The sequence below is a fragment of the Babylonia areolata genome, chromosome 9 (assembly GCF_041734735.1).
Source record: "Babylonia areolata isolate BAREFJ2019XMU chromosome 9, ASM4173473v1, whole genome shotgun sequence".
Classification (NCBI taxonomy): domain Eukaryota; kingdom Metazoa; phylum Mollusca; class Gastropoda; order Neogastropoda; family Buccinidae; genus Babylonia; species Babylonia areolata.
Window position 1 is genome coordinate 36745693 of NC_134884.1, and position 23309 is coordinate 36769001.

A 23309-nucleotide genomic window follows, 5' to 3' on the forward strand; every position below is an offset into this window, starting at 1 on the left:
CATTGAACGTTTAATTCTGCAGATAAAGAATAGAATGCCTGCATGAGGTGTCAATTTGTTGTGAAAAAAAAAGAAGAAAAAATGAAATGAGGGCAGTGTCTTATTTCAGTAGCCACTTTGTTCTCACTCTCAGCCCAGCCAGTGCTCTGTGGTGAAACGAAGGGAACTGGCTCCCACAAAAGGTTAAAGTACCCCGTGTAAATGCCCACACCCAACGTTACATTAGGGTGAAATTTATTCAAAGTGGGGGAGGGCGCTTTAAAGTACCCCATAAATGCCCACACCCAATATTACAATGGGTGAAATTTATTCATAGTGGTGGTGGGTGCTTTCAAGATAGTTTACAGTACCTGAGCAAGCTTGAGTGTCACGTTGGTTTGCTATACAGAAGAGATGAACCAACAGCTTGGTATGACTCATGCTGCTAGTACATTGCAGTAAAGCTTACCCGCTTAAACAGGTTTGTTTGTTTTTTTAATATGTATTTTGCTTTATTTAACATTGATATTGGAAGCGATAATATTGTAGCAACCAAGAATCCAAGAAGGATTTAAATATGTATTTGGTGTCATACACTGTACCCTTATAAACTGATGCAAACTAGGCCTATTGGTTTGCTCTGCTTAGTAAAATTTTGCATGGCTGACAGTGAAAAGATATGCAGCCGTGTCCGCATTTTGTTTCATTTTGTGGCTGATACTGGAGTCGATAATGTTGTAGCAACCAAGATGTCTGTTGTCATTTTTGCTGTGACAGTATGTCAGCTGAACTTGTCAGGCTGCTGTGGATATTTCAGGTTCTTAGTGACAAAGCCACTGCTGGGGGGCTGGGGGATAGGGGGTGGGTGTGTGTGTGTGTGTGTGTGTGTGTGTGCGTATGTGTGCATGTGTTCATGCTTACGTAAATTGTAGTTATGGCATGCATGTGAGTGTGAATAGTTTCATGGGTCCATGGTCACATGCAGTTATTACATCTCCTGCTCTGTCCTGACTGAGGCATTTGGTTATTTGTTTGGGAGTGTCTTTAATAAAAGGTCATAGTTTATTGTAAACATGTCCTCTAATCATTTTCTTTTCATTCACAAACTAGCGCCCCATTCAACGAGAGAAGCCTAATGGCAAAAGGGTATGAGTCACATAAAGCCAGATAATGTATGAAATGAGGTCACCTTTTAAAAAAATATGTTTGATAAGGTCAGTAGTAGCCTTCATTTCTTCACTTGGAATATGAATGTTTCAAAACTGTTTTCAATTCAGTAATATTCAGTGTCTGTTGGTTCCAGTTCATCGACTTTTAAACACACTGTATGTGTTGTTTAAACAGGACAATAGAATTGAATAGTGTTTAAATTATCATCAATCGAAAATTAAACCTCCCATATGTTCATCTTATACAGTGTTTAGGTTGAAATTATGTGCAGACTTCTCACAGCAAAACGAATTCTAAAAGAAATGGAATTACGAGGGCATTTTTTTTTTACTGCTCATAAGGACACACAAGTGAACATTATACAGTTGCGGTTTGTGTCAGGTCATTGTGTAGAAAGGTTCAGAATCCACTAATGAAGGCCAAATGTTTAATTTCTTGTAAAAACAAGCAAAAGTGATTATTTTTCAAGTATATATCACATTGATTGTTTCAGCTGAATTTTATGTCGTTTCACACACAATTTGTGTGTCTGTGTGTGTGTGTGTGTGTGTGATCTTATCAGCATCCAGTCAATCTAGTTTTCAATGTGCACAATATAAAATGCTGATCTGGTTGTTACGTTGGTATAATTTTGTCAGATTTCTCAGAATCAGCGTATGTGCAGTCCTGCTGGTGCCTGAACTTTTGTCCTTTGTATGCATTTGCAGAACATCAAACATGCACTTCAAAGATCCTGCAGTTGATGTCTAGAGTTACATGGGTAATTGATATAGGAACTAAACCCAGCATATCTTGGAAATTGGAGTGCAGCTGCCTATATGATGCGGTAAAAACGGCAATACATGTAAATATTTAAAAACCCACTTGTTGATATAAGTTAACATGGGAGTTGCAGCCCATGAACAGAGAAATTAATCAAAAACAGAATGGTTAAGTGACAAAATAAATAACTTTTTTGCTTTCTATCTTTCACCCATCATGTAATTTTTTTTTTTTTTTTTTTTTAATTGTCTCCAGTGTACATTATCTAAATAACGTGAAGCCAGGCAGATCCTTGTCAATTCTGTTTTCATAATTCCACTTGTGTCCACACTGCAACAATGTGTAAAATATCTTTTTCAGCTATCCATTTTCCTTGTGATGCAAAAGACATCCTGTCTTTGCAGATTTTTTTTTTTTTTTCTAGGATGTTATTCTGTATTCAGTCACACAGTGAGTGTGTGTGTGTGTTTGGCGTTTTCTTTGTTTTTCTCAGTGATGTTGATGCCTCTTCCAATAGTCATTCCCTTGCATTTGCTTCATTTTATTTTGTTGTTTGTTTCTTCCGGGAAAAAAATTTTTTTTTTTTTTTTTTAACTTCATTTTCATCTTTCTAAAACAAATTTTATAAGAAGAAGGGCAAGAATATATGATCTGGAGTTCACTATGATTCAGATTAAGGTATTGCTGATACTGATTTTCTTTTCAAAGGAACTGGATGTTACTGTACGTTCACATATCCATTGTTTTTGATATTTTCAGTGATTTGAGGCTCAACTAGTGTGACAGGGCTAAACAGGAATTGATGCTTACACATTGTTTATCCTGCAAGTAAAAACACTTCAAAACAGTGTGCAGTGTTTCAGAGAACTTTGCTGTAATCCCTGATTTATGATGTCTGGACATGTTATTTGAATATTGACATGTAGCGATGAACTTTAATATTTTGGGATGTGTGTGTGTGAGCACATGCATGTGGCTGTGGCTGTGTGTCTGTGTTTGTGGTTCTTTGTGTGTGTGTGTGTGTGTTGTTGTTGTTGTTGTTGTTTTTGTTCTCTGGTGTTCATGTTGCTTCAGGTGGATTTGCAGAACAGTTATTTCATGTATTTGTTATGGATGCTTATATCTTTTGTGTATATGTTTGAGTGTGTATGTGTTTGAGTGAGTGTGCAAGAGTGAATATGTACATGCAAGTGTGTGTGTATGTGGGTGCTAGTGTGTGTGTGTGTGTTTCTCCCACTTTTGTGACTTTTGTACCCCCCACACCCCCCCAAAAAAAAAAGTTTGAAACCAAACCCTGAAAAGAATCAGCTGAATCATCTGGGTTCATTCCATTTGTGTGAACAGTAGCTAAATGTTGGATTTGATTGAATTTGATTGATTGAACTGATTTAAAATGTTCTTTCTTTTTCAGAGATGTATACCTGCTGCATTCTGTAATTATATTAACAGTGTTGTGTTTTCACTCTTCTTGTATACATATCTCTTGTTTTGCTGTTGTTGTTGTTGTACTCTCCCTCTCTCTCTCTCTCTCTCTCTCTCTCTCTCTCTGTGTCTGTCTCTCTCTCTCTCTCTCTCTCTCTCTCTCTCCTTCATATATGTTGATTGTGATTGTGTATTGTACAGCAGCAATACTGCTTGTAAGCAATACTATGTACTGCACTGCTTTATATAATATATAATGGCAGTGGTGATTGGAAAGGGGGATGTGAATTGTAAGTGGAAAATATGGTTGAGATTGTGCCTGTACATGCGTGTGTGTGTTGTGTGTGTTTCTAATGTGGTGTGTGTGTGTGTGTGTGTGTCTTGAAAAACAAAACAAAAAACAAGCAACAGTGGATAAAGTAAAAACAAAGAAAGAAATACCAACTGAAAGCAGTTCAGATGTGTTAAAGCAGTCTCTAGATGGAGCATGAGTTGAAAAGAATCTCTGGGAAGTTCTTTTTGTATAATATGTGTTGATTAATTTTTTGCACGCAGTTCAAATCTCTGGTTTCAGGTTTTCAAACTTTCATCAGCTGAAGATAACAGAGATGTGTGTCTGTCTGTCTGTCTGTCTCTGTGTGTCAGTGCATGTATGTGGGTATGCATGTTTGCATGTATGCATCCTCCATGGAAAGAATGCAAGACAGAATTTGCAAACTGAAGAAAACTGCATATATAGTTTGTACTTCATGCTATGTTGTTATGCTCCAATGTTGATAATGACAGTGCGTTTGGTGTGTCTTCTGATTTTTTTTAAGTTTCTTTTTTTTGGGGGGGGGGGGGGGGGGGGGAGGTTAGGGGTATCTTTCAGTGTATTAAGCTACAAATAAATTTTGGAATATGCAACCGTGAAGCATGAGGATATAACTAACATGGTACCAGTTTTATAAACAGCTGTTTGATGACAGCTTGTCTTCTTTTTGTCCTGACTGATCGTAATCTTGGGAGTAAGTGCCCAGCTCGTTTTGCACTCTGCAGTTATATGTCATGAAAATTGTGCATCAGAAGTTCTATCTTGTTGATAGTCCTTAATACTGCCATGCTGCCATGAAGTTCTTGAGCAAAAATAATTAAAGGCGTTTAAATACAGTGTTTCGTCTATGTGTTTAAAAAAAAAAAAAAAAGCCATTAAAATAGCAGAACCACTTATGGCAAATGAGTCAAACCTGAAAAATGTAGTTCTAGAAGTAAAGTTAAGCACATCCAATTGTTAGAGTGATTATAGTGGTTGGGCATTTTCATATTTTGTTGTTAGGAAGTGAAACTGAAAGTGCAAAATGGTATAATTGAATTGCGCATAGTGGTTGATCATTTTGCTAGTTACTTGTTACTGATAGTGAAAGTATAAAGAGATTATAATCAAATAGCGCTTACATGTGTGTACATAATGTGTGCGAAAAACCTTGTCATTTTTGTTTATACAGCAAAACTAAGGATTTAGAGTTGTAGTTTTTTTGTTGGTGGTTGTTGTTTTTTGTTTTGTTTTGTTTTTGTTTTGTTTTTGTTTGTTTTTTTGAGGGGGGGTTGTTTGGGTTTTTTTTGGTACATTGTATAATTGTAGGGTTTTACTTGAGGGACAGGCATATTAGTATCACATAAACCTGGAAGCCAAATATATCAGTAGTGAAAAAGTATGTTGCAGTTTAGACAGTTTTATGATGATATACGTACTTAATACTGCTAGTGGTCTCATTTCTCCCCACCCTATCCTCACCCCTATGCTCCCACACACCCCTTATGATACTGTTGATACTGTTTTCTGTGTAGAGGAGATAATGCATAATGATTTTGCCTCAGCCTGCTTTTGTTTGCTTACGCCATGGATTAATCAGAGAAGGTGATGTATGATATGTATTCCTCTCTTTCTGGACAGTCTCAGCTTATCCTGACAGTAGTTACTCCTGTTGGAATACCTGTAGTGTTTTTTTTGCAGTTATGAATAGTATCAGTCTCCTGTGTGGAAATAGATTTGAGCTTGTAGTGTCTCCCCTTGGGATGTTGGGGGGGTCTTTTACTATAAATAGCAGCACAGCCTTCTGGAAATTCTGTGCTAGTAATTTCCACTCTTTCCATTGCACTCTTTGTTTCCGCTCTTTTTTTTTTTCCTTCACTATTATCTTTTTCTGCCTTCCCAATCCATTCCCCTTTCTTTTTTTTCCAGCATTTCTTTCTTATCTGTTTTTCACATTTTATGATGTACCAGCTGTGCTCTTTTGCTCTGGCAGTTAAATAGTGTTATTGTAAACATAAAGATGGGCACTAGCTGCCCATTCTGCAATGTCATTTTGCGTATATGACCTTTTTTGTGACTTTGGAAGTTTGGTTTTTTTTACCCTCTTTTATGATTTTAAGGGGTATGGCTACCTGCATGGCAGGGTAAGAATGGACATACACATAAAAGCCCCACTTGTATATGTTTGCAGTGACTGTGGGAGCTGTAGCAAGTGAAGACAAAGTATGCTCTTATTCATATGTTGCATTGGTATGACTTTGTAGGGAGTAATTCCTTCTTTTTTTTTTCTTCTTTTTTCTCTTTTTTTTTCCTCTCACATCTTTCAACGGCAATGTTATGAATCAGTTTCTATGTGGTGTCAGTTCAGACTTTGTATGAGGTAGGTTGCTGAAAGAACTAATGAGATTTGATTACAGCTGTTTTCATATATCTTGTGGAAAAAACATATTTATGCTTTGTGAGCACCATATTCTGATTTTATAAGAAACTTTCCTGCTTCCTAACCTTAACTATGTGTTGCAGTCGAAAAGATTCAGATACAGTTTGCTCTGTCCCCCCTCCCCCCCCCCACCCCCAACACATCCACCCCACTTCCCAGAGCATATTCCTCTTCTTCTTTTTTTCTTTTTTTTTTAAAGAGCAGCATGCTTGAAATTCAAGAGATCCTCAGCTTCTACTTGGACAGTAGAGCTGAGGACTGGTTTGGAAATCCGAACTCTTTTTTTTGTGTGTGTGTGCTTTTTTTGTTGTTGTTGTTTTTGTTGTTGTTGTTGTTTTTGCCAGAACTGGTTTTTTAAAGCCAATATTTTCACATAAGTGCATGGCATAATTTTAGGGATAATGCCAACATGATTTATTCATCTGGATGCTTCCCCAGCTCTCCCTTACAAGGAGATTTTTGCAACTTACTTCCAGTCCAAGGACAGAAAGATGAGATTGTGTATGGGGAGTAATTGGACATATGGGTAGGAGGCGTATAGATGTCTGTCTGTGCATTTTGCAAGCAGCATAATATACTGAATTTGGCACATAACAAAAACTTATTGAATGTAATAATCCACACTTAATTTGAACTTTAAAAAATATTTTTAAAAATGTGTGCATTATACTTTTTTGTAATTTCACGTAGTAAGGAGAAAGAAAATCAGTATAAAAGTAAAACTTTGAAGAAAAAAAAAATAGCATGCATTATACTCTTCTAATTTCACATAGTAAACAGAAAGAAAATATATATAAAAGTAAAACCATGGACTTCTGCGGAACTCGACAAGGCTAAACACTCACAACTCCCCATCAGTTCGCCATTCTAAAAATTGGTTCACAGCACCTCAGCCGGTTTTCCAAAATGCCATACATGTAAATCTTTTTTTCTTCTTCATTTTTTGTTGTTGTAGATATATATTGGTTCTACCATGCACCTATAATTGACAGTATATGGATTTTTTTTTTTTTTTATTTTTTCCTAAGCCAAAACAAAATACAATTGAAAAAAAAAAGTCTGCAAAGCAGCACTCTTTCATTGCTTCATTGGTCATTAACAAAAACAGTAACATCATTTTGAAATGAGAAAATCTGTTTTGCCCCTCAGAGCATGGCAAAATATTGCCTTTCTGAAGAATACGGGTTCCATTTTTAACCCTCTCAACATGAAGAGGCGCCATATGGCTGAATTGGTCGCACGTTGGACTTTTGATCCACCAGTGAATCAGGGTTTGAGGCTCCATTTTGGCAATAATGTGTCCTTGTGAAAGGCACTTTCCTATCATTTGGGAGGGGAGGGGAGTGAGGGAGGGGGGGGGTGTCTGACTGTATTCCCAGAGTGTGAAAACTAAAATGGGACTTTATTTACTATCAGGACATGCCCAGATACACACACACAAAAAAAGTGATGAGTGATGTTAGAGTTGCGATATGTGTGTGTGCTTTGTACATATTTGGTAGTGTCTGTACATTTGGTGCGTGCAGTTAGGGTTAAGATGTTAAGTGTGTGTGCTTTATACATATTTGATAGTGTCTGTATGTTTATTTTCCACATCACTGTTTAATAGTGAGATGTCTTCTTCTGTCAAAGCTTGTACATTACCATGTGAATATTTCCATATTGCAGTCTTTCACCAATGATTTTCTAAATAAAAAGACAATGGTTGTAGAAGCATTGGCGTCTGTTTCAAGTGTTGGTGATGTTTTTGTCTTGTTTTGTTTGTCCATCTTTTGAAATCTTTCCTTGAATTTTTTTTTCTTAGTGTCCTGTGCTCTCTCATCTCTGTCTGTCTGTCTGTCTGTCTCTGTATGTGTGGTAGAGAAAGAGAAAGAGTGTATGGTAGAGAAAGAGAAAGAGTGTGTGTATCTTATTTTTTATGATCAGCAGTAGAAACCATTAGCAGTTGGGGTTTTTGTTGTTGTTTTTGTTGTTGGTTTATTTTTCTCTTTTTTTTTATTTTTTATCTTTTTTCTTTCTATGCAGTGCATTGACACATTACATACATTCATGTGTAACATTATCATCTTGAATAAAATACAATTGTCTCATTGAAAATTGGTTGCCATTTTAAGTCAAAAGACACAGATAGATGTCAGAAATTATCTTTATTTTTCACACTCAGTTACAGAATTACCCTTCTACACAGAAATGCAAGAAAACAAAAACAAAAATAACAATGTCAACACAAGAAAATATTTTGCGCTCCAGAATGAAACAAGGAACATGTGTAAACAAATAAAAGCATAGAAATAGGTATAAACAAATAAAATCCTAAAACTGTATATCATTAAAAAGAATATATATCAAGGAAATCCTACAGCAAAGGCGCAAAAACAAAAACAAAAAAGTGGAGAAAAAAATCTGGTCATAAAATAATGGTGACTGACTTTTGGGCCGTCAGCAGTTTTTGTCACAATAAAATGGCAAGAGATAATTCTGTTTATTGAATTTATTCCACAATGAATATTATATGATTTAAGACTGCATATGATTATTGGTTCTATCACAAACATCAAGCCTGTGTTACAGACGAAACTTGGTCAACTCATAATTTTGTTCTTTAAATAGATTCCGCAATGGACATTATTATAACTTGAGGCTGCTTGTGGTTACCAGTTCTATCACAGATGTGCAGCATATGTTTCAGATGAAACCATAATAGATTTGACTAGGAATAAAAATGTATAATGCTGCTAAGAACAAGGGGTAAAGAATTTTTTTTAAATAAAATATAAAAAGCTCAAACTTTTTAAAATGTAGAATACAATTCTACAATGCTGCTAACAACAAAGGAAAATTGTGTTTTTTTTCTAAATATAGCTCCTACTTTTAAAAAATGTAAGTGCACTTTGCTAGTGTAATATTCTTGGTATTTTTTGTGATAAATCACTCCAACCATTTAAAAAATATATAAATATATGGATATGCATGCACACACACACACATGAACACACACACTATCACATTTAATCTATTGAATCACAGTAAAGAAAAAAATCTTCCACAAGTTTGTTTGTTTTTTTTTCAACAAGAGAAGAGTCACACTAATCATTTGATAAATTAGCGGGCTTAAACGCATACACTATCACATTTAGAATATATTATCACAGTAAAGAAGAATATTAAAAAATCTACCACAGAAGTTTTCTGCAACATGGCTGAATTATTTGATAGTAACACTATTAAAAGCTATGTACAAAAGTAGATAAAATTACTGGATAAATCAGTAACACTATCAAAAACCATGTGCAATTAAAAGAGCTCCAAAAAAGACATGGCAAAATGAACTTGAAGGTTTGTGTTGCCATGAAAATGCATGTAGTAGCATGCTCAAAAAGAAAGAATAGCGTGTGAGCTGGAGTACAATTCAAACAAGCTGATAACAAAATATCACTGTAGAAAAAACTGCACATGAGGCACAGTTTAAAAACAAAAACATACAATAAATGATGATCACAAACTGCTGCCTTGTCCCAATGAAAAATGTTTCTTTAACATCACAAAGATGATTTTTATGTTATGGACTCACCATCAGAAGATATATGTTAACTCAGCACAATGGCATAAGATGGAAATCAGGTTTTTTTTATACACACCACAAACTGTTTTTAAGACCTGTATGTAACATGTATGTTACACAATGATGGAGAACTATGTCAACAACCTGTCTTCAATATTCTCATATTTCAACATGACAACAAGTGTATAAAAAAAAAAATTTACAAAAAAGGAACTGGGCAAAAAGAGGTTTGATGATATCCTCACACATGAATAACCAAAAGACTCCTTTAAGATATTTCTCCCACATTTTCACCGCTCACAGCCACTACAGACTTGTAGTCAACAGCGAGAGCCCATACAAACAACACAGTTCCATAAAACACTACATGATGTCTGATATATATATATATACTTACAATTCTCCCCATCACACAACTATGAGCTTGGACAAACTATGCAGTTCAGTTCAACATTAAACAATGTCCTATTCATATTCCCTATTTTCCCATCACACAAGTATGAGCTGACACAAACTATGCAGTCCAGGGAAATGCTAAATGATGTCCGATACATGCACGTTCACAGTTCACTATTCTCTCCATCACACAGCTGATCAGAACATCAAAAACACACAGACTGCAATGACCATGAAAACAATTAGGCGTCGTCGTCATCATCAATGACTGGTCTGATTTCAGCGTCTTTTGGTTCCGTCATGTCGATGCGGATTCCCAGGAAGGTGGGGAACCTCGGCTTCCCACTTTTACTCAGTTCCTGGAACTTGTAGGTGATGATGGAACCTTTCTTGGGTGGATTTCGCCGGTCCTTGTCCGACATCCTGCAACCGTGAAAACAGAGGCATAAATGTTAGGTATTTCAGTTTCAGTTGAATACCAGTTAAAGGGGTTTTTTGTATTTGTATTTGTATTTCTTTTTATCACAACAGATTTCTCTGTGTTGTGAAATTCGGGCTGCTCTCCCAGGGGAGAGCGTGTCGCTACTCTACAGTGCCACCCATTTTTTTGTATTTTCTCCTGCATGCAGTTTTTTATTTGTTTTTCCTATTGAAGTGGATTTTCCTACAGAATTTTGCCAGGAACAACCCTTTGGTTGCCGAGGGTTCTTTTACGTGCGCTTAGTGCATGCTGCACATGGGACCTCATCCAAATGACTAGTGTCCAGACCACCACTCAAGGTCTAGTGGAGGGGGAGAAAATATCGGCGGCTGAGCTGTAATTCGACCCAGCATGCTCAGATTCTCTTGCTTCCTTAGTGGACGCATTACCTCTAGGCCATCACTCCACATTTTTGTTGATATTATTGGGGTTTTGTTGTAGGTATTTTTTTTAAACAGATGTGTGGCATATATGGATCAGTCCACATGCTATGACAACTCCTTGAAACTGAAACTGAACAACAGTCATCAGCAAGTACATTGTGACTGTGGAAGTTGACTATGACATGTTGAAGTGAAAGCAGAAGTTCTCTTGACGTGACATATATATACATATATATATATATATATACATGTACATGCATGATATGCAAGAGTGCACATGCAGATGCCTGCACGTGCACGCACTCACACACACACACACACAAACACACACACATTCATCCTCACTTTGGTTGTATTCACTTTCAGTTGATATTGTAAAAAAAATATATATATATTTTTTCAAAATGCTTAGATCCCTGACCAAGAATAAGCGTTATTGAAGTGTCCACATCAATCAATCAATCAATCAAAATAATAAGCAGGTAACTGCAAGTTTTAAGGCAAAATGAACATGGCATACCCTGATCCGACAGAGAACTCTATCCCACAAGCCATTCGGCATCGCAGAGCTCCGCACACAAACTGGTTCTTGCCCTTGCCTTTTTCGTGACCAATGACGATGGCCTGGGTGGGGGAAAAAAGCATAAACATACTGAATAAAGAGAGGAAAAAAACAAAATATTCAGATTCAAAAATACATGAAAAATCTTTAATAAATAAATAAAGGAAAAAAATTAAACACTTGAGGTCAGCTTTTTTTTTCTTTTTTTCTTTTTTTTATAAATCATACTTGGAAAGAAAGTTTGCTAATGAAAAAACATAAATAAATCAACCATGATCATTACAGATAGTGTGTAAGTGTGCAAGCCCATGTGTGTGTGTGTGTGTGTGTGTGTGTGTGTGTGTGTGTGTGTGAGTGTGTGTATTCATGTGTATGTGTACATGCATGTGTGTGTGTGTGTGTGTGTGTGCATATGTGTGTGTATGTGCATGCGTGTATGTGTGTGTGTGTGTGTATGCATGCATGCATGTATGTGCGTGTGTGTGTGTGTGTGTGTGTCTAAGTGACTCATCATCTAACTTCTCAACCCATTCAGTTTGCACTGACATGTAAACAACCAACCGTCTTATGTTGGTTTTTTTCTTTATTTTTATTTTCATTTTTTACACACCTCAGCATCATAGAATTTCTTGATCTTCAGCAGAGTGTGGGAGCGCGCCCGTTCATACTTGGACTTGGGTTTTCGGATCATGAGACCCTCGCCGCCTCTATCCAGCACATACTTCAGCATCCCATCCAGCTGTTTCTTGCTGGTGCATTTGGTGTGCTCCACGAACACACCATACTTCGGCCTGTCAGGGGATCAAATCAAATCAAATTAAATCAAACTATGTTGCTTATTTATAGCTAAGGCGGCAATTTCAAGGATGAATACCCTTCCACCAGTTCGTAGAATCCCTTCAAAGAGAACGCAAACGGACATTAAAAGGGTTGGTTAATACAGCACGGAAAAAGGACAAATTCACTTATGTAATCCACACAAAAAAATTCAAGTTCAGAACTGAATACCCCCCACCAGTTCTTGGAAACCCATGGAAGAGAACACAAACTAAGATTTAAAGGTTGGTTAATACAACATGAAAAAGGACAGCTTGACTCATGTCTCGCTCCATCCACATAAAAATTCAAATTCAGTTTAGAATATTGAAAACAGCATAAAAAATGACACTTCAGCCTGTGATACAAATACAATACAATACTATACATTACACTACATTACACAACAATACAATGCAATGCAATGCAATGCAATACAATACAATGTACACATAACCAATATGTCACTAAAAAAACAATAGAACATCATCTTGTTGGCATCCAGACACAGTTGACTTTGTTAAGACTCACTTCTTTTCCTCAAAAAAGTCCTTGATGGCTTGTATTCTCTCTTCAAACGGCTTGGACTCCAAGCTTGGGGTGTCAAATACCTGAAAGCAAACGACTGAATGTCTGAAATGGAGGCTGCATAATAATGTTGTTATAGAGTTCATCCCTTCCTTCCGTACAGTGACCACAATCAAAGATTGATTTCATTCATTACATCCAGGGATGACGGGCGCAATAGCTGAGTGGTTAAAGCGTTGGACTGTCAATTTGAGGGTCCCGGGTTCGAATCACGGTGACGGTGCCTGGTGGGTAAAGGGTGGAGATTTTTACGATCTCCCAGGTCAACATGTGTACAGACCTGCTAGTGCCTGAACCCCCTTCGTGTGTGTATGCAAGCAGAAGATCAAATACGCATGTTAAAGATCCTGTAATCCATGTCAGCGTTTGGTGGGTTATGGAAACGAGAACATACCCAGCATGCACACCCCCGAAAACGGAGTATGGCTGCCTACATGGCGGGGTAAAAACGGTCATACACGTAAAAGCCCACTCGTGTGCATACGAGTGAACACAGAAGAAGAAGAAGACAACCAGGGAGAACAGTGGTCAGACTTCTAAACAGTTCATTCTGCAGTACAGAGAGGTCTTCTTCTTCTTTTGTGGGCTGAAACTCCCATGTTCATTCATATGTACACCAGTGGGCTTTTACGTGTATGACCGTTTTCACCCTGCCATGTAGGCAGCCACACTCAGTTTTCGGGGGTGTGCATGCTGGGTATGTTCTTGTTTCCACAATCCACCGAACGCTGACATTGATTACAGGATCTTTATTTGATCTTCTGCTTGCGTATACACATGAAAGGGGTTCAGGCACTTGCAGGTCTGCACATATGTTGACCTGGGAGATCGGAAAAATCTCCATCCTAGGCGCCGTTACCAAGATTCGAACTCAGGACCCTCAAATTGAAAGTCCAATGCTTTAACCACTCGGCCACTGTGCCCGTTGAGAGGTCTTCAAACTGTCAGGGTGGAAGTGCCAGGAGTGGTCACTGAACGCCTGCTTTGAGCCAGGGAGGCAGAGACTGACAAAGGAGACTGGCACTGTCTGCCAGGGAAGGGATGGTTGTTTGTTTACATTCCCTGACCAATGGTAGCCAGAGTTTGATTGCTTTTTTTAAGGGTTGCCTGCATTCACTTGTGCTGGTCAAACTCCACGGTTAAAGCACAAGACAAAACTGGATCACTGCAGATATGGCGGTGTATACACTGGGCGTGTGCCATCTCCTTATTATTTCTTGCATGAAAACCAAACACACATTTGTGCTTGTTTTAGCAGGGGGGGGGGGGTGCAAGGGTCTACTGTTTTGTTCTACATGTACATACACACAAACACACACACACACACACACACACACACACACTAACTAACTAACTAACTAACTAACCAACAAACAAAAACAAAAACAAAAAACACATTTACCCAGTTTCAACCTCAATGAATGCCAGTCACATCCCCTTCCCACATGCACCCCCACACACACACCCCTTATCCCTCCTGCCTCCCTCTGTCCTTCCTCATCCCTGAATACTAAATACTGGGTATTGTACACACACACACACACACACACACACACACACACACACACACACACACTCACATGATACTTGATTTTCTTGTAGTCATCTGACTCTGCATTCTTCACGATCTTGACGGTCGACTGAAACTGTCCTCGCCCCCCGAACAGTTCCCCATCCAGTGTCATGTCTTTGGGCAGATCCTACACAGGACGACGGAGGTCACGAATAATTCATACACACTAAAATTATAATACCTCAAGGCCTGACCAGCATGTTGGGTTTATGGCAAGATAAGCCATCTGCTCCTTTTATATATTTTTTTCTTTTTTATCCAGCAGATGTGGTGTAGCATATATACGTATGGATCCGCCCACATGCTTTGAAACTGAAACTGGAATTGAAACTCAAATATACTAATCCAGACAGACCGTGGATATTGTAATGTTCAATGCTTTTCATTTAATTCTATTTGTACACTGACTAAAATTAAATGTGAGTGTGTGTGTATATGTGCGCGTGCATGTGTGTCTGTGCCTGTGCCTGTGTCTGTGTATGTGTGAGTGCAATCTAATTTAATGTAAAGGCTGAATAAAAATGTGACACTGGCTAGTAAGACAAATACAGATATTCTTCTTCTTTGTCTGTGTTCCTGAGTTCCAAGTCCCATATTCACTCAAGCATACAAGTGGGCTTTTTACATGTAACACTGATTCTACCCCCACCATGTAGGCAGCCATACTCAATTTTCAGAATACTAAGCAGCTATAAAATCAATGCAGAAGAATACTCACAGCTGTGAACCAAGATGGAGCGTAGAACGCATTCCCAAGCCGTGAATAGAAGCATCTGAAAATGATCCAATTATAACTAAGAACATAAATAAATCAAAGCAGAGGAGTTTATTTTATTTACCGAATAAGTTATCTGCAAACCTTACCTTAGAAATGAAAGAAAGAGAGAGAAGAGGAAAGAGTTTATACTGGATCATTGCAATTTCTCAAACAACCTACAGAGATGAGACAAATGATTTTAATTCATAACTACATTAAAAACTTCTCAAACATCCTTTCATTTGCCTGTTTCTTTTTTCTTCTTCTTCTTCTTCTTCTTTTTTTTTACCAACAGAAAAAGTTACAGAGTTTAAAAAAGCAACAACAACAAAAGAGAGAGAAAAAAAAATAAAGAAAAAATAAAAAGATTTGACAAAAGTTAAAAGAAACAAACAAATGCTGAAACTGCTTGAAATGAATTCACATGTCTGATAAAGCCATTGCTACAGTTACTGTGAAAAAGAAAAAGGAAGCAACACAGAAATGAACAAGGGCATAAAGAATAACTTCTTAAAAACAGATAACTAAGCAACTAACCTGCACACTACAAATGACTAAATAAACAACCAGTCGACAAACAAATCAACAACAAAATATATAAGCAAACCATGCAGACCACCATGACTCAATAATTGTGAATCAGCCTTAATTAACTGATAATTAGCCTCTTACTTTCCATTCCAGAATGCTCGCACTCCATCCAGTTTTTCACTAATCCACCAGCCCAAGGGGTCATTCACCCTGAAACAACAAGATGCATCTCATCTCATATTTTCATCAGACATACTAAGATCAAAGTGTCATTCATCACTTTTTAAATCACAGGTAAGTCACCTGAAAAACTGGAAAAAAAATGACATATCTTAATCTCAGAATCAGTCCGTGTCATGCCAAATTAACATGTGATACTGGACTTAAATTTACTAATATTTTGCCCTGAAGAAGAGGATGTGTTTTCATCTCAGAATCAGCCTATGGCATACCTGAATAATGTGTGACAGTTTATGAATAAAATACCAGAAAACTGAGCTGATTTCTCTTGAGGATGGAATGAGAGTGATGAGGGTAAATGATTGTACAATGAATTTATTCACACACACACACACACACACACACGCACACACACATTCTATTTCCAATCCTTATATGTGATATGTGTTTTATACAATGTACATCTCATACCATTTTAGTTTACTTCTTGGATGCAGATTAGTCTTTCAATCCTTTAATATATATATATTAATGTCAAAGTGTAAAAGCATACATAAAAAAACATGTTTTACAAATTTATGGTGATACCTTTTTCCTCAACTTTGACTGATATGATACATACACCTTAGGTATGGTAAAATCTCTTGAGGTGCTGTTGTGTTATCACAATTGTATTGAGGTCGACCTTCAAACCCCAGAAATTTAACAATCGTAGCAATGAAAACAAATGAAATTAACCTTCCCTAGAAACAGAAAAAAACCCAGCTCACAAACACCACACTAGGAGAAGCATACTCAAGAAAGCTGAGATCAACAGAGCAGACGTGAAAGTGGATGATGCAACATGTAAAGAGAGTTCCGATGATGGAGTCATGACTTCGACACTGCTTTGACAAGGCAGCAGCAGTGACATAATTGACCAATCAAATGGTCGACCCATCAAATGCTTCACTTCTTGCTTATCATTTTCATGTGCACCTTACAATATGCAGCGCTTTATCTTTGTTAAAATCTCAAGTCTTCTAGTCAGTAAAAACGTGGAAATTTCTTAGGTTCACCACGTACTTTTCATCGTATTTATGTGCCAGCAAGACGCTGACGCTGATGTGTTGGGCGATGTAAGCTTTCTTCTTGGCTTTGGTGACGCGAGCCTTCTCAAAGTCATCTCCCAGGTACTCCTTCAGGTGTTTACAGGTACGCTGTTTTTCTTCCACGCTTTGTCCCTTCCACCCCTGGCACCTGTACCGGAGTGAAGCAGCAAACATGCAGGTGAACAAAGCAATATAGCAAAATGTTAAGATCAACATATAAAAAAAAATATGTAAAATGCTATTTTTCTTTCTTTTTCTTCTTTCTTGGCTTGGACTGGAATCTAATGATTGTGTGTAGTCCAGTGGTCTTTCTCTATTCTTTTTTCTTGAGCCCATTTTTCTCAGCTTTTCGTTGTTGTTATTTTTTGTAAAGCTAGAAAATAAGATCAGCAGAAATACCCTAATGGCATCATGTGTGCATGCAATGATCTAAATTCTGCCCTCAAAGCACCCACCCTCAACCCTACCCCTTCTACTTTCTTCATAATATATTTAAACTAATAAATATTTACTCATTTATATTTTCCAAACATGGAAACAAAAACACAGGTACTCCACACATGGTATATGGATGCCCATGTGGCTGGGTACAATGCTAACATGAATGCATATTCATCTAAAAATACATATTCTCTCTCTGTCTCTCCCCCCCTCATTCCCCTGCCTCCTCTCTCTCTCTCTCTCTCTCTGTCTGTCTCTCTCTCTCCACTCAGTTTTGCAAGTCATAAAGCGTTCTGACATACGAGCAGGAATACACGTCTCCATCTCTCTCAAGGACGTAGCCAGTGTTGAATTCCACTCTGTCGTCTTCGTTCAGCTCACGCAGTGGTTCAGATTCTTGTCCCCGCTTCTTCTTTGGCTCCTCCATGTCTACATCTATCCCATAAAATAAAATAAAATAAAATAAATAATGGGGACAGGAAAATCAAAATGAGATGTATGGAAAATCACAATTGTAAATCATGAAAATCATACTTTGTCAAGACCATTAAAAAATTAAACCAGAGGAAGTAGACACCCTTTCTTCCTCCATCTAAAAGGCATTCATTTATCATATTTAATTATTCACATATCTTTTTTTACTACTTTTTTTCATTTACCTTTTCTTTTATTCATGCATTTATTTGTCACTAAATGACTAATGCTTGGTGCCGAGTTGACCATTCAGTGCCATTCTGTCATAGTTGAACCACAATGCACATACAATGACACACACACACACACACACACACACACACACACACACACACACACACATTCACCCATCCACCAATACCCATAACCCCTTTCACCCACCCACAACCTCTCACCTCCATCGTCCACATCCTCCTTTTCCCCGGGGTGTAAAAACTCCGCCAAGTGCGCCTTCTCCTTGCGGTAGCACTTGCTCCAGTACTTGCACTTCTCCTTCCTGGCCTTGAACTTCCTCACCGTCTTCTTGCCCTTCTTGAAGGACGGGGCTCTGGAAGGTCCAGCCTTCGTCACCACTGCTCCGTTCTCCGTTTTCCTCTTCTTCAAGCACAACACCTGACAAGGCAAGACAAGACTAGACAAAACTCCTTATTTCCAATGATGATGGGTAAGCTCTGAGACAAATTCTATATTTCTGAGGGTGATAGAAAATCTCTAGGACAAAATCCTTTATTGCTGAGGATAACTGATAAGCTCTAAGACAAAAGTCTTTATTTCTCTGCACTAAGACAAAAATATTTGTGATTATAAATAATAGATAAGCTCTGAGACAAAATTCTTTATTTCTGAGGATAATAGATATAAGCACTAACTTGACAGACATTTTTTTCTGAGCACTAAGAAATATATATATATATATATATATATATATTTATTTATTTATTTATTTATTCATTTTTTGTTTGTAAGGATAACAGATAAGCTAAAAACTTTTTTCTGAGCATTATTTATTTCTGAGGATAACAGATGAGCACTGAGACAACATTCTGTATTTCTTAGGATAATAGATTTAAGCACTAAGGTAAAATCCTTTATCACTGGGGAAAACAGATAAGCACTATGTCACTATGACTGAGAGAATGGGTGGCAGGGGCTGATTTACTGCAATGTTTGTGAACAGAGTCCAGAGGCTGATTAAAAACTGAAGTGCATGTCTTAATACTAAAACAAAGTAAAATAAAAGGAATATTTTAAATATTCTTTTAAACAGAAAAAAAAAAAAAGAAGAAGAAATTTGTACAATACAAAAATACTCCTACACCCATGTGAGAGGGGGCCGGGGGGTTGGGGTGGGGGTGGGGGAAACATGCAATAAGTTGCATGGCACTGTTATCTGTTAGGAGGTGCAAAAGACCTGACCTGGTACCTCTGACTTTAGCATTCTATTTTACCTTGTCTGAGTTACCTTATCCATGGTAATTTGCCACACAAGACTTAAGAGCATAGATGGGAACAGGGAGCAGCTTTTTGCTCAGTTTCTTCCATGATTCACCATATTCATACATTCATACTAATACTGATACTGACACTCATAAAACTGTAAAAGTACAGCACACTCAAAATGTAAAGAATACATAAAATTAAAACCACTTGATCAAATGCGAAAAACAACAGCCTGTCTTGCTAAAGGAGCAGAACTAAACCTTCTGTGGTGCACAGATATTTCTAAATGAAACACATTTTACTTGAACAATTTGACTGTAGACAGTTAGTACACAAAACTGGAACCTGAAGCACTTTCAATCAATTAGTCAATCAAATGGTTAAACAGTCGCTCAACCAATGAATCCATCATTTTAACCAAGAGATTCATTCCTTCTGACATACTATGTGGAGTGATGGCCTAGAGGTAACGCGTCCGCCTAGGAAGCAAGAGAATCTGAGCGCGCTGGTTCGAATCACGGTTCAGCCTCCGATATTTTCTCCCCCTCCACTAGACCTTGAGTGGTGGTCTGGACACTAGTCATTCGGATGAGACTATAAACCGAGGTCCCGTGTGCCACATGCACTTAGCGCATGTAAAAGAACCCACGGCAACAAAAGGGTTGTTCCTGGCAAAATTCTGTAGAAAAATCCACATCGATAGGAAAAACAAATAAAACTGCACGCAGGAAAAAATACAAAAAAATGGGTGGCACTGTAGTGTAGCGACGCGCTCTCCCTGGGGAGAGCAGCCCGAATTTCACACAGAGAAATCTGTTGTGATAAAAAGAAATACAAATACAAATACAAATACTCTATTACCTCTGCTAGAGCTGCTGATTCTTCTTCCGATTTCCTCTTCTGAAGACGTGTTTTCCACGGTTCATCGCTGTCTCCATCCGCTTGGCTGACGGCATGTACCAGTCGCTGTGGAAAAAGCACCACTGACATAGAAAATGAAATATGTTTAACATTAATGCTTTTACAAATTCAATTCTTCATCTTCTCAATCCCGTGTTTCTGGGCTGCAACTCCTACATTTATTCATATGTACATCTGAGCTTTTCATGTGTGACCATTTTTATCCCACCATGTATACAACCATACTCCATTCTCAGGACTACAGATTCTATTCATTTTCAAATGAAAAGATAAACAATGTTTACTAGTAACTTTTTCAATGTGAATGCAATGTGTGTGTGTGTGTGTGTGTGTGTGTGTGTGTGAGTGTGTGTGTGTGTGTATGTGTGTGTGTGTGTGTGTGTGTGTGCCTGTATGTTGTGCACCATATCCACACATGCACTTCTACAATGCATTCATGTATACACACATGAATATGTTTTTGCGTATGTATGCTTATGTCTGTTCCTGCCTCAATGTATGCACTAACTGTTTTAAATCTTACATTATCTATGATATGAACAGAAACTTACTGGCTTTGTGTCAGTACCGCCACCTTTCTTTGTTTCCTTTGTCACGTCATCTGTAAAAGACATTACACGTGAACATATCTATCAAACATAAAAAAATGAGCTAAGAAACAACATTCCTTCCTTTTATCTATCTGTCTATCTATTTTATCTATCTATCTATCTATCTTAATAATACACACACGTATCTCTTAATCCTTTTTCACATAAAAATAAGAGTACTAATAATTTGAAGAAAATAAGTTGAACACATGCCTATAATGAAATGTGAGTTGTGTGTCAAAGCTTTTTCAGGTTTTGACACACACAACCAACTAAGCTGGAGGAATCTGGTGAACAGTTCTTCAGTGCTACACCTCTATAAAGATTGATGAAGGAGTAGAAAAAGAAGATGATGTAATTGCACAAAATACTGTTCTAAATCACATACCCATCTCTGTGTCTGTGTCCCCATCGTCTCCTTGATCAGCATCCCCAGGGTGAGAAAATTCCTCCAGGTGGGCTTTGCTTTTGCGATAACATTTGCTGCCATAGTTACATTTCTTCTTCCCCTTTCCTGTTGCTGCTGCTGCTGCTGCGGATGCCATGCTGCCCTTTGTATAAAGTATCTGCTCACTGTCTCAATATCTGTTGAGTACAGAAAATATATCAATGTAGTTGCATACATGCACCAGATGGGTACAATGGATTTCTGTTTCAATGAGTTGCCTAAGCATGCACACTAATCCATATACGTTACATCACATGATCTGCTGTGCATTTTATTTTATTTTTATGTTTTTAATAAACAAGAGCAGAATAAACAGACACAATATAAATGGTTTGTGATGCCTGAACTGACACGACTTTTAGAAATGTGCCTGTTTCACAGGGCACAATATATATTATTTAGGGGTGTACTTTTTTTGTTGTCGTTGTGAAGACGGTGGTGGTGTGGATTATTTTTATTGTTGGTCTTGTTTCTGTTGGCCTTGTTTGTGGGAACAATATCAATGTCTGCTACTTCATCACACACACACACACACACACACATGCGTGCACACACACACAGAATAACAACCCTGCATGCACAAACTAAAAAGAATTGAAACTGTTGATTTGTTGTTTCTTTTTTTCTTATCTAAAATGGAATTACGTTTGTGAGCATCGTTATAACTGTGACTGCTGGAACAGGAAATATATCAATCAAATGTGTCATCAAAAGGCATGATTATTAGTGTGCAAAGGTAATGTCCAACTTTAGCAACCTGAATTCCTGCATTAGTATAAACAAGGAGTAGGTACTGTTGCTCATAACAAAACAAAAGGTACGTGATTCAAACCAAGTGCAAATTAAGTGCAACTGTCTTGTAAAGACTAACAGTGCTTATTCCTTTTCTTGTCCTGATTCTTTCCCTTCGATCTCTTCGCAACACTCAGCAATTTTCCCATTCCAGTTGAAATGGAATGGGTGTGGTTGAAATTCTGCCATATCTATCAAAAAGACAGGCTTGTACCGCATTTAACATTTGTACATGGTGCTTACATTTAGTATTCCAGTGTGAGTAGCCTGCATCAAAATCAGATCACACCATGAAGTTTGCAAGTCAACCACATACTTTTATAGCAAACCGGCTTCCAAAAATAGCTCTCGTTTTAACAAGCACGGACATGTTGCAACAGCAGACGATCAAAAATAGTTCATTACGAACTTCCGGTCTTATTTTGTTGTATTCATTTTAAGACTCATTCTCTTAACCCGATCATCCCCCCACTGAAGAAAGGTAATATAATCTGAACCTGAACTTTTCAATACTGCTAAATAATATATTTCAAAACATGAAATTTTGACAGGAATGGGCACGGCATTCCTGATAATTTACACGCATTGATTTACCCGTTCCTAAAAATAGGTACGCCACATTTCCGCGAAGCACTAATCTTGTTTCAGTTTCAAGCCCGTGCAACAGACTGAACCTCCCTTCTTTCTTCAGATTTGGGACTTGAAGCCTTCCAGGGTGGGGTTGAGGGCAACCTCAGCAGGAAGGCTGTTCCAATCGGATATTGTCCTGGGGAAGAAGGACTTCTGTCTGTATAGAGTCCTGCAGTTGGGAGGATGATATGCAGAGCTTCTAAATTTGACCATGTTTCTCCTCTCCTTCCGTCTCTCCACTGGTTGCCTGTTTCTGATCGAATAGACTATAAGCTATCCACTCTGACCTTTTCTGCAGTCAACGGATCTGGCCCCAAGTATCTTTCTGAACTCATCCATATCTATACCCCGTCTCGCCAGCTCCGTTCTTCCTCTGATACTCGACTTCTCAGGATACCTCACGTCAGAAGTAAGACCAATGGACACAGATCGTTTTCTTTTCAATCGCCAAAGACGTGGAACAAGCTCCCTGATAACCTCCGTCACTCTGATTCCCTCGCATCTTTTAAATCTCGTCTCAAAACTCACCTTTTCCCTCAGCAATAAGTTCAATTGTGGCAGGTCCACAACTACATGCATGTATATGAA

At 37.9% G+C, this 23309-nt stretch overlaps 1 protein-coding gene across 1 annotated transcript; it reads right to left on the reverse strand.

Moving 5' to 3' along the window:
* Positions 1-8193: 8193 nt before the first annotated feature.
* LOC143285851 (uncharacterized) lies at positions 8194-22473 on the reverse strand. Its single transcript, XM_076593284.1, has 14 exons — positions 22335-22473; positions 21240-21436; positions 20813-20862; positions 20202-20306; positions 18296-18512; positions 17729-17861; positions 16960-17133; positions 15856-15924; positions 15145-15199; positions 14434-14553; positions 12797-12876; positions 12060-12240; positions 11408-11511; positions 8194-10446 (listed from the first exon to the last, which is right to left on the reverse strand). Exons 2-14 carry the CDS (start codon positions 21394-21396, stop codon positions 10266-10268), a joined length of 1626 nt encoding a protein of 541 aa, XP_076449399.1. The 5' UTR covers positions 21397-21436; positions 22335-22473; the 3' UTR covers positions 8194-10265.
* Between the last annotated feature and the right edge of the window lie 836 nt (positions 22474-23309).

Coding starts and splice junctions, on each gene's coding strand:
- LOC143285851 (XM_076593284.1), bottom strand. CDS start 21,396: ATGGCATCCGCAGCAGCAGCAGCAGCAACAGGAAAGGGGAAGAAGAAA. Junction 15,925..16,959: donor GCACATAAATACGATGAAAA/GTACGTGGTGAA, acceptor TTGTTGTTTCAG/GGTGAATGACCCCTTGGGCT. Junction 11,512..12,059: donor AGAAATTCTATGATGCTGAG/GTGTGTAAAAAA, acceptor TCCCCCACCCAG/GCCATCGTCATTGGTCACGA.